Source organism: Oncorhynchus keta, chromosome 22 (genome assembly GCF_023373465.1).
Source record: "Oncorhynchus keta strain PuntledgeMale-10-30-2019 chromosome 22, Oket_V2, whole genome shotgun sequence".
Taxonomy (NCBI): domain Eukaryota; kingdom Metazoa; phylum Chordata; class Actinopteri; order Salmoniformes; family Salmonidae; genus Oncorhynchus; species Oncorhynchus keta.
In genome coordinates this window covers 40,909,731-40,922,231 of record NC_068442.1, presented here as the reverse complement: position 1 = coordinate 40,922,231, position 12,501 = coordinate 40,909,731, and the positions used below count along the sequence as shown (strand labels likewise).

At 42.1% G+C, this 12,501-nt stretch overlaps 1 protein-coding gene across 8 annotated transcripts in view; it reads right to left on the bottom strand.

Annotated features, from left to right (window-relative positions):
* The window catches only part of LOC118401499 (dual specificity protein phosphatase CDC14AB-like), a 72,721-nt gene extending 61,220 nt beyond the window's left edge, over positions 1-11,501 (bottom strand). For 7 of the 8 annotated variants that reach the window (XM_035799059.2, XM_035799065.2, XM_035799060.2 and 4 more), the window contains exons 1-4: positions 10,998-11,501; positions 10,445-10,535; positions 9,560-9,613; positions 2,069-2,144 (exon numbers count right to left, since the gene is read on the bottom strand). In XM_035799059.2, coding sequence (XP_035654952.1) covers positions 2,069-2,144; positions 9,560-9,613; positions 10,445-10,535; positions 10,998-11,094 — 318 coding nt within the window. In that variant the 5' untranslated portion in view covers positions 11,095-11,501. The remainder of the gene's footprint in view (positions 1-2,068; positions 2,145-9,559; positions 9,614-10,444; positions 10,536-10,997) is intronic. The other variant, XM_035799063.2, reaches the window with a different exon arrangement.
* Positions 11,502-12,501: the final 1,000 nt, after the last annotated feature.

The following is a 12,501-nucleotide window of genomic DNA, read 5'->3' as shown; positions in this document are numbered from 1 at the left end:
GTGTCATAAATCGTGAATAGCAGAATTGTTATGACTCCTGGATAAAAGCACATCCACAAACAAGAACAAAGACAGCTTTATAAATAACATGCCATGTACTTGACAGGCATGACCAGTGAAATAATTTTAACTAGCTAGGTTTCCATCCAACCGGCGACAGATTTTTATGCGAATATTCTCAAATATGCATTTAAACAACATGAGTCTGTACCCGCTTTAAGTTAGAGTTAAAACAGTGACCAAGTAGGCTACTGTGGCTAATTGACACTCCTACCGGAGTGTCCTACCATCAAAAACAATGAAGAAAATGCATCCCATAATATTTTAACATTGATAGAACAGCCATTTCCTTAAGCCTACAGTAGCAATGTGTGGTGTTCAATGTAGGCCTACATTCCATGAGACTTCTGAAACACGCAGGGCTCGACATGAACCTGTTCATCTACTTGTCCTCCAGACAAGGAGGTGACTGAAAATGTTTAGGTTGTTTGATGCTGCATGCAGCTCTTAGTTTGATCTTAAAACAAGTGCATCTACTCATAACCACAGCTGTAAACACAGTCCAGTTCAAAGTAAATGGCACAGATCCACATATGGCATGGTCTATTTGCATATAGGCCTATGGCAACTTTGATTGTTTATGCCGGTCTGTTTAGAGTACAGGCTGAGTCATGACCATGAGAACCCTACAACCATGAGAACCCTTGCGTAGTTTGTTTAGTTTCGGTATGTTGCAAGTGGCTAATATTGTTCTGCACTCTGTCCCGGGGAGCTGCGCGGCAGTCTCTGGCTACTTCACGCCTGCGCAGGCACACAGCTTAGAGGGAACATTATTCGTGAGGCAGGCAGGCAGGCAGGCATCAAGGCATTCAGTTACTGTTTGATTGAATGTTAGAATGGGCTAAATGAGTTACCTATGCCACTGAGTGTGGTATAATTGTCGGTGCCAGTACCTCAGAAACGGCCGGACGAGAATGGTGCGACAAATAAAAAAACATCCAGTCAGCAGCAGTACTGTGAGAGAAAACAGCTCGTTGATGAGGTCAAAGGTGAATGGCAAGAATCGTGCAAGCGGGCCACAAACAGGCAAATAACAGCAGGACAACGGTAGTGTGGAGAACAGCATATCGGAACGCAACAGTCCTTGTCACGGATGGGCTATTGCAGCAGACGACCACCGGGTTCCCCTCCTTTCAGCTAAAAGCAAGAAGCGACTCCAGTGGGCATGTGATCACCAAAACCATACAACTAAGGAGTAGAAAATGAACGCCTAGTCCGACGAATCCCAGTTCCTGTTCCGTCATGCTGATGTCAGAGTCAGGATTTGGCGTAAGTAGTATGATTCATTCCATAGCCCCAGCCTGCCTGGTACAACCTGGTGGCAGTGATGTGGGTAATGTTTTTCTTCCACAAGTTAGGTCATTTGATACTAAATTCCACACCCTGAAGAATTCAAACTGTTCTGGAGGCAAAGGGGAGTCCAACCTAGTACTAGAAGGGTGTACCTAATAAACTGGCCACTGAATGAATATTGTAGCCTATACTACGAGCTGGAGCAGATTGTGTCAGCCTACACAGATTATCCTGGCATCTCTAATGACTCTGTCCGAGGGAAAGTGCCAACTTTGGGACAGGTGAGTCAGTGGCTGAAAACAGAAAGCCAATTACTTTGCCAAAGCTTTGATTTAAATGGTCTGAGGACTTGTGCTTTATCCATTAATTCCATACCTACCCTTCAAGTTGCACAATGGTTTTAAAATGACATGGAGACAGAAAAAGATGCTCATATACTACTGCTAAAGACCTCTCTGAATTTAGTATTGTCCTTGCAAGCAGCTAAACTCTAGCCGAGCGGGCAGTGTGTGGGTTTTGCAATTATCTAATAACTAACCCCATAAACTACACTACTGTATGTGCTGGCATGTTTTCAAATGCCACAGACCTTGCGGTTGTTGTCAATGAGGGCGTGCGAGGTAGAACTACACAAATTGATTTGTTGTCACAGATGCATAACGTACATTCTTAATGGGGGTAGAAAGGCACGAACAGAGAGAGGCACATGACTTACCTTCAGCTTTTTGTTGAGTTTACAGCTGTATCTGTATAGCATGGCTAGGTTGAGTGGTCCAAAATCCGCATAGAAGCTGAAATATAATTAACATTTAAAAAATGTCAGACTGAACTGGTTAAAACACATTTTCATTCAACATAGAACTTCCTAATATTGAGATGACTTAGCTATCCTAATTCAGGAATGAACCCCATCTGTAATATTTCTTATCAATTACATTTTTGTATTGAACCAGAATTTTGTGTTTCACTTTCCTGTTCACAAGTTCAGCAGGGAGGGTTAATCAAACGCTTGCACTATGTAAACCTGGTATTCCCAAGCTGGGGTACACGTAGACCTGGGGGTACAGCAAATAAAAATGCGATTCCCTTTAAAAATAAAATTCCCTTCACATTTTCAAACAGTCCATTTATATATTCCCACGGGGCTATAGATTTGGGTGGGGTTTTTTCCTCGCCTGAGTATCCTCATTTTACTGCCAAAAAATACAAATTAAACCATCTCGTGTTCAGCAAAATAACAACACAATGTCAAATACAGGTAGCCTAGTCAAATAATTAACATCCAATCACATGAACTGTTACTCTCTCGTGGGAATTCCACTAACGGTCCGTATGTAGCTGCTGCTCATGTTGGTATCTGTACTGATTGTGCAAAAGCCATGACAGGGAGACATAGTGGAGTGGTAACATGCGTGCAAGCAGTTGCTCCTGATGCCACTTGGGGACACTGCAGAGGCTCTCCACTGAGAGGCTCTGGCTGCCAAGGGAATGCCTGACGGCTTGAAAGACATTTGACACAACAGTGAAAATGGATAACTTTGTTAAAGCAAGGCCCCTGAACTTTCCTGTATTTTCTGCCTTATGCAATGATATGGGCAGCAACCATGTAACGCTTTCACAACATACAGAAGTGCGTTGCTTATCAAGGGGCAAAGTATTGACAAGTTTATTTTATTGAGATAAGAGCTTGAAGTTTCCTTTACTGGCGATCATTTTCACTTTTTTTCTCCCGAGATAGCAATAGCAGTTCAGACGTCTTTTGTCCTCGTCTTGTCGGGTCCTGTATATATATATATATATATTTACAACTTTTTTTCACATACATTTTATTTTCCATCAACTCATCTTCAAAACACTCTCCTGCAACCCGCCTCACCAATCTATATTTATAAATAAGTATTATTTACCTCAAATCTGCAATCCTCCAAGAAGCTAGCCAGAAGCTAGCCAGAAACTCCAAGAAGTTAGCCAGAAACTAACCAGAAGCTAGCCAGGAGCTAGCTAGAAGCTAATCAGAAGCTAGTTCAGAAGCTAGTTAGCTTCTTTACTGGCAAATCGTTAGTATTCAGCTAACCACGGTTTGTGGTCATCAGCTATCCTTTAGCTCAAATCTAGCGGCAGTTTTTGTACGGCGCAGCTCGGAACGGAACATACCGGACCAATTTTTCTCTCCATGTCCTTGGATTTCAACTGCTCTCTGGACATTCATTCCCGGATCTCACAGCTAGCTAGCTGCTATCGGTGTGTCTATCTGCTCTCGTCGATTCCGGAGCAAACATCAATTACTCCGGAGCTAGCCAGCTCCGTCAATCACTCCTGAGCTCCGTCAATCACTCCTGAGCTCCGTCAATCACTCCTGGGCTGCAGTCACCTATCCGGACCCGTTTCACCGCCTACGCGGAGCCCCACCGGGCCTTCACAACTGGACTGCCGACGTTATCTACCCGAAGGAGATCCGGCTGGCTCCTCCGTCGCGACGTTACCTGAACGCCCATCTGCGGCCTGCTAACCGTTAGCTGTCTTACAGGCTGCTCTCAGAATAGACAATCGGACAATGTATTTATTTTTATTATTATTATTATTAATTATTATTATGTTTCTTCTTGGGCCTCTAACTATATCTATTGTTTTTATTTTATTTTTGTTGTGTGATTTGGACTAATCCCCTCTACCACACGGAACCCCACGAATCTACTGACGGAACGCAAGAGGTGGCTAACAGACCTCCATCCTATGCTAGCTTGCTACCGATGTCCTGGCAAACTGTCTAAATCGCAGTGACCCCCAAACCAACCACTCAACTCACTGACCTCTTTTGATCACTCGACTAAGGATGCCTCTCCTTAATGTCAATATGTCTTGTCCATTGCTGTTCTGGTTAGTGTTTATTGGCTTATTTCACTGTAGCGCCTCTAGTCCTGGTCACTATACCTTATCTAATTTATTAGTTCCACCACCCACACATGCAATGACATCTCCTGGTTTCAATTATGTTTCTAGAGACAATATCTCTCTCTTCATCACTCAATACCTAGGTTTACCTCCACTGTATTCACATCCTACAATACCTTTGTCTGTACATTATACCTTGATGCTATTTTAATCGCCCCCAGAAACCTCCTTTTACTCTCTGTTCCAGACGTTCTAGACGACCAATTCGTATTGCTTTTAGCCGTACCCTTATTCTTCTCCTCCTATGTTCCTCTGGCGATGTAGAGGTGAATCCAGGCCCTGCAGTGCCTAGCTCCACTCCTATTCCCCAGGCGCTCTCTTTTGATGACTTCTGTAACCGTAATAGCCTTGGTTTCATGCATGTTAACATTAGAAGCCTCCTCCCTAAGTTTGTTCTATTCACTGCTTTAGCACACTCTGCCAACCCGGATGTTCTAGCTGTGTCTGAATCCTGGCTTAGGAAGACCACCAAAAATTCCGAAATTTTAATTCCAAATTCCAACATTTTCAGACAAGATAGAACTGCCAAAAGGGGCGGTGTTGCAATCTACTGCAAAGATAGCCTGCAGAGTTCTGTCCTGCTATCCAGGTCTGTACCCAAACAATTTGAACTTCTACTTTTAAAAATCCACCTCTAAAAACAAGTCTCTCACCGTCGCCGCCTGCTATAGACCACCCTCTGCCCCCAGCTGTGCTCTGGAAACCATATGTGAACTGATTGCCCCCCCATCTATCTTCAGAGCTCGTGCTGCTAGGCGACCTAAACTGGAACATGCTTAACACCCCAGCCATCCTACAATCTAAACTTGATGCCCCCAATCTCACTCAAATTATCAATGAACCTACCAGGTACCCCCCCCAAAGCCTTAAACACGGGCACCCTCATAGATATCATCCTAACCAACTTCCCCTCTAAATACACCTCCGCTGTCTTCAACCAAGATCTCAGCGATCACTGCCTCATTGCCTGCATCCGTAATGGGTCAGCGGTCAAACGACCTCCACTCATCACTGTAAAACGCTCCCTGAAACACTTCAGCGAGCAGGCCTTTCTAATCGACCTGGCCGGGGTATCCTGGAAGGATATTGATCTCATCCCGTCAGTAGAGGATGCCTGGATATTTTTTTAAATGCCTTCCTAACCATCTTAAATAAACATGCCCCATTCAAGAAATTTAGAACCAGGAACAGATATAGCCCTTGGTTCTCCCCAGACCTGACTGCCCTTAACCAACACAAAAACATCCTATGGCGTTCTGCATTAGCATCGAACAGCCCCGTGATATGCAGCTGTTCAGGGAAGCTAGAAACCGTTATACACAGGCAGTTAGAAAAGCCAAGTCTAGCTTTTTCAAGCAGAAATTGGCTTCCTGCAACACTAACACTAAGTCCATGGAGAATAAGAACACCTCCTCTCAGCTGCCCACTGCACTGAAGATATGAAACACTGTCACCACTGATAAATCCACCATAATTGAGAATTTCAAGAAGCATTTGTCTACGGCTGGCCATGCTTTCCACCTGGCTACTCCTACCTCGGTCAACAGCACTGCATCCCCAACAGCAACTCGTCCAAGCCTTTCCCATTTCTCCTTCTCCCAAATCCATTCAGCTGATGTTCTGAAAGAGCTGCAAAATCTGGACCCCTACAAATCAGCCGGGCTAGACAATCTGGACCCTTTCCTTCTAAAATTATCTGCCGAAATTGTTGCCACCCCTATTACTAGCCTGTTCAACCTCTCTTTCGTGTCGTCTAAGATTCCCAAAGATTGGAAAGCAGCTGCGGTCATCCCCCTCTTCAAAGGGGGTGACCCTCTTGACCCAAACTGCTACAGACCTATATCTATCCTACCATGCCTTTCTAAGGTCTTCGAAAGCCAAGTCAACAAACAGATTACCGACCATTTCGAATCTCACCATACCTTCTCTGCTATGCAAGCTGGTTTCAGAGCTGGTCATGGGTGCACCTCAGCCACGCTCAAGGTCCTAAACGATATCTTAACCGCCATCGATAAGAAACATTACTGTGCAGCCGTATTCATTGATCTGGCCAAGGCTTTCGACTCTGTCAACCACCACATCCTCATCGGCAGACTCGACAGCCTTGGTTTCTCAAATGATTGCCTCTCAAATGATTGCCTCGCCTGGTTCACCAACTACTTCTCTGATAGAGTTCAGTGTGTCAAATCGGAGGGTCTGCTGTCCGGACCTCTGGCAGTCTCTATGGGGGTGCCACAGGGTTCAATTCTTGGACCGACTCTCTACTCTGTATACATCAATGAGGTCACTCTTGCTGTTGTTGAGTCCCTGATCCACCTCTACGCAGACGACACCATTCTGTATACTTCCTGCCCTTCTTTGGACACTGTGTTAACAACCCTCCAGGCAAGCTTCAATGCCATACAACTCTCCTTCCGTGGCCTCCAATTGCTCTTAAATACAAGTAAAACTAAATGCTCTTCAACCGATCGCTACCTGCACCTACCTGCCTGTCCAACATCACTACTCTCGACGGCTCTGACTTAGAATACGTGGACAACTACAAATACTTAGGTGTCTGGTTAGACTGTAAACTCTCCTTCCAGACCCATATCAAACATCTCCAATCCAAAGTTAAATCTAGAATTGGCTTCCTATTTCGCAACAAAGCATCCTTCACTCATGCTGCCAAACATACCCTTGTAAAACTGACCATCCTAACAATCCTCGACTTTGGCGATGTCATTTACAAAATAGCCTCCAATACCCTACTCAACAAATTGGATGCAGTCTATCACAGTGCAATCCGTTTTGTCACCAAAGCCCCATATACTACCCACCATTGCGACCTGTACGCTCTCGTTGGCTGGCCCTCGCTTCATACTCGTCGCCAAACCCACTGGCTCCATGTCATCTACAAGACCCTGCTAGGTAAAGTCCCCCCTTATCTCAGCTCGCTGGTGACCATAGCATCTCCCACCTGTACCACACGCTCCAGCAGGTATATCTCTCTAGTCACCCCCAAAACCAATTATTTTTTTGGCCGCCTCTGCTTCCAGTTCTCTGCTGCCAATGACTGGAACAAACTACAGAAATCTCTGAAAATGGAAACACTTATCTCCCTCACTAGCTTTAAGCACCAACTGTCAGAGCATCTTACAGATTACTGCACCTGTACATAGCCCACCTATAATTTAGCCCAAACAACTACCTCTTTCCCAACTGTATTTACTTTATTTATTTATTTTGCTCCTTTGCACCCCATTATTTTTATTTCTACTTTGCACATTTTTCCATTGCAAAACTACCATTCCAGTGTTTTACTTGCTATATTGTATTTACTTTGCCACCATGGCCTTTTTTGCCTTTACCTCCCTTCTCACCTAAGTTGCTCACATTGTATATAGACTTGTTTATACTGTATTATTGACTGTATGTTTGTTTTTACTCCATGTGTAACTCTGTGTCGTTGTATCTGTCGAACTGCTTTGCTTTATCTTGGCCAGGTCGCAATTGTAAATGACAACTTGTTCTCAACTTGCCTACCTGGTTAAAGGTGAAATAAATAAAAACTTGTCTAACTTCTTACATGATGACGAGTTTCTCAGACTGGCCTATCTGGGTGATGTTATTTCTCGCCCGAATGATCAGAATCTAGGATTACAGGGACTCTCCGCAACTATATTCAATGTGCGTGACAAAATTGAGGCTATAATTAATTAAGTTGGAGTTATTTTCAGTCTGAGTTAACAAGGACAACACACAGGTCTTTCCATCATTAGTATGATTTTTTGTATGTACAAATGAACTCAAGCTTAAGGACAATTTCAAATGTCATATAGCGAAGCACCTGAGTGAGTTGGGTGCGCAATTACACAGGTACTTTCCTGAGAAGTATGACACAAACAACTGGATTCCTTATCCCTTTCATGCCCTGCCTCCAGTCCACTTACTGATATCTGAACAAGAGAGCCTCAAAATTGCAACAAGTGGTTCTGTGAAAACTGAATTTAATCAGAAGCCACTGCCAGACTTGTGGATTGGGCTGCGCTCAGAGTATTCCGCCTTGGCAAATCTCGCTGTTAAGTCGAGAGGTCGACCGATTATTGGAGGACCAAAAAAAAAACGATACCAATTAAAATCGGCTGATTCTATATATGTAATAATGACAATTACAACAACACCGAATGAACAATGAACACATTTATTTTAACTTCATATCATACATCAATAATATCAATTTAGTCTCAAATAATGAAACATGTTCAATTTAGTTTAAATAATGCAAAACCAAAGTGTTGGGGGAGTAAAAGTGCAATATTTGCCATGTAAAAAAAAGTTCCTCGCTCAGAACATGAGAACATATGAAAGCTGGTGGTTCCTTTTAACATGAGTCGTCAGTATTCCCAGGTGAGAAGTTTTAGGTTGTAGTTATTATAGGACTATTTCTCTCTATACCATTTGTATTTCATATACCTTTGACTATTGGATGTTCTTATAGGCACTATAGTATTGCCAGCCTAATCTCGGGAGTTGATAGTCTTCAAGTCATAAACAGGGCAATGCTTGAAGCACAGCAAAGAGCTGCTGGCAAATGCAGGCAAGTGTTGTTTGAATGAATGTTTACGAGCCTGCTGCTTCCTACCACCGCTCAGTCAGACTGCTCTATCAAATCATAGAGCCGTAGGTCATTAATATGGTCAAATCCGGAAACCATCATTTCAAAAGAAAAAAAAAAACATTTATGGTGGCATCCTTAAGTCTAAATATTGCTGTTACACATTGCACAACCTTCAATGTCATAATTATTTACAATTCTGGCAAATTAATTACGGACTTTGTTCGGAAGAAATGTTCTTCACACAGTTCGCAACGAGCCAGACAGCCGAAACTGCTGCAAATACCCTGACTCTGCTTGTACAGAACGCAAGAGAAGTGACACAATTTCCCTAGTTAAAAGAAGTTAATGTTAGCAGGCAATATTAACTAAATATGCAGGTCTAAAAAGATATACTTGTGTATTGATTTTAAGAAAGGCATTGAAGTTTATGGTTAGGTACACATTGGTGCAACAACAGTGCTTTTTTCATGAATGCACTTGTTAATTCATCACCCGTTTGGAGAAGGCTGTGTTTCGATGATAAATTAACAGGCAGCGCATAGATTATATGCAACGCAAGACAAGCTAGATAAACTAGTAATATCATCAACCATGTGTAGTTAACTAGTGACTATGTTGAACTATGTTAAAATTTAATGCTCGCTAGCAACTTACCTTGGCTCCTTGCTGCACTCATAACAGGTGGTCAGCCTGCCACGCAGTCTCCTCCTGGAATGCAATGTAATCAGCCATAATCGGTGTCCAAAAATGCAGATTGCCGATTGTTATGAAAACTTGAAATCGCCCGACCTCTAGTTAAGACACTGATGCCCTTTGCAACCACGTACCTAAGTGAGAGTGGATTCTCAGCCCTCACTAGTATGAAACCAAATCCAGGCACAGACTGTGTGTGGAAAATTATTTAAGACAGACTCTCTCCAATATAACCAACATTTCAGAGTTATGTGCATCCTTTCAAGCACACCCTTCTCATTAATCTGTGGTGAGTAAATTAAACATTTTTGATGAACAAATAAGGTTTTATATGTAAGATGGCTAAATAAAGAGCTAAATGGTTTATCATCATTTGTGCCCTGGTCCTATAAGAGCTCTTTGTCACTTCCCACGAACAGGATTGTGACAACAAAAAAAATCACACTCCTTCAAACATTCAACCTCTAGCTGCGTACCAGTGTCAGTTCAATTTCAAATGTTGTTTTTTTGCCATGGCAGGCTTCCAATGATGGCAAAAAACAACATTTGAAATTGAACTGACCCTGGTACGCAGCTGGAGGTGTAATGTTTGAAGGGGTACAGGACTGTAAAAAGTTTGGGAACCATTGATGTAAACCATTGGTCAACTCCAAGCCGAGTGGAACACAGTGGCTTTATTAATCTGAATTGGAAAACGTTCAATTAAAAGCTGTTACATAATTGCAGTGACAGCTCTTCAGCAGCCCCTGCGACACTTGTTGGCGCTGTCCAGTGGACCGTATCTAAACAAATGCACTGAAGCTAATGAAAGTGCGAAGAGATACTGCGAGGGAGAACAAAACTTACTTTTCATAGATAAATTCGTCATCTGTGCAGAAGTAGTGAGTGTTTGCAGTGCTTTTTGGCTTGCTTCTTAGGGTAGCAAAATATAATCGATCTGAAGAAGAAAAAACATGGGTACATACATGTATGAACAGCAAACCTTCAGGGGCCATAAAAACAGACATCACACCATCGATAGAACAAACAAATAGTTTAACACACTTCACCAAGGAAGACTTGGCAACATTGTTTACTCATGCGATTGTCACTCGCTTTCCACGAGCTGTGATTACAAGGTAGCTCGCTAGCTGACGTCCCGTACAAAACTACATTAATCTGAAAATATCAGATGAATTCGCTCTTAGTTTACTTTGAAAATGAGACAATATTCGTTTCAGGTTAGCCAGTAACGTTAGTCATAGCTAGTAGTTCTCCAACCAATTCATGTCAATCACAGACAGCTTAGACTGGCTCGCAAAACAAGGCTCGCTAGCCAGGTTGGCGAAAATACTCGCGTTGACTTGATAATTAATTAGCAGAAAGTTTACACATCGCCAACTAGCAAATGTTCACTTACCTTTTATTAATTCACAGGCTCCTATCAATTCTATGTCGTCTGCCATTTTAAACAAAGTTGAAAGGATAGGAGAATGTTTAAGGCTGTCGAGAGTCATCGACACAAACAAGTTGCTAAGACTGACTAAACTGGTAAAAAAAAGCTAACTAGTTAATATATATTAGTAAACACTAAAAAATAAACAGAGTAGCTCATTTAGTAGGATAGCGTCTATCCAACTAGTAGCTAAGTTAGCGGTTTGCTAGCAGCCACGCACTTTGCTCTGGCTAAAATAATAAATTAAACGTAATTTGACAATTCGAAATCCATGCCCTAAAAAAAGTAAAGCTCTGCAGCAAAAAAATATTTGCGTGCCTCTTGGTTTCATTCAGCGCTGAGGAAAATATCCATGCATTACAAATAGCAGACGTCCTCTTGACTTATTTCCTACCCAGACAGTGCACAAATCTTTTTCCTGAATCCCTGCCATGATTGCGGATAGTCATTCGACTACAAGCAAACATCTTAAAGGGACATCACATGGTAACCAGAAACCCAATCGCCACACAAAGGCACGTTGCCAGGGCATGGTCTCCCTCAACCAATCAGCGATCAAATACGTTGTCTGAACTCGACAATGGAGGGAAGGACACAGTAAAGAGAGTAGAATAAAAACGTATATGGGTAAACACTGAGGCCTATATCAGTAACACACTTTGATTATGCCTGTTCAACATGGCCCAGTGGATTATTTACAAAAGTTATAAATGCAGGAAAAAACATCATGACATGCTATGAATCCCCCAGAAATATATAAGTAAATATATAGCTTGATATGAGCAACTGAATCTTCTGTTAATATTGTAACAACCTTTGTCAAACGCCTACTTTTAAGTGTTCAATCATTTCAGACCTCTTGGAGTAACGGCTAAGATGTTGGTTGCTGATTAGATTAGATTTTTTATTTATTTATTTATTTTATTTTTATTTCACCTTTATTTAACCAGGTAGGCAAGTTGAGAACAAGTTCTCATTTACAATTGCGACCTGGCCAGGATAAAGCAAAGCAGTTCGACACATACAACGACACAGAGTTACACATGGAGTAAAACAAACATACAGTCAATAATACAGTATAAACAAGTCTATATACGATGTGAGCAAATGAGGTGAGATAAGGGAGGTAAAGGCAAAAAAAGGCCATGGTGGCAAAGTAAATACAATATAGCAAGTAAAACACTGGGATGGTAGATTTGCAATGGAATAATGTGCAAAGTAGAAATACATATAATGGGGTGCAAAGGAGCAAAATAAATAAATTAATTAAATACAGTAGGGAAAGAGATAGTTGTTTGGGCTAAATTATAGGTGGGCTATGTACAGGTGCAGTACATTTACATTTACATTTAAGTCATTTAGCAGACGCTCTTATCCAGAGCGACTTACAAATTGGTGCATTCACCTTGCTCTGACAGTTGGTGCTTAAAGCTAGTGAGGGAGATAAGTGTTTCCAGTTTCAGAGATT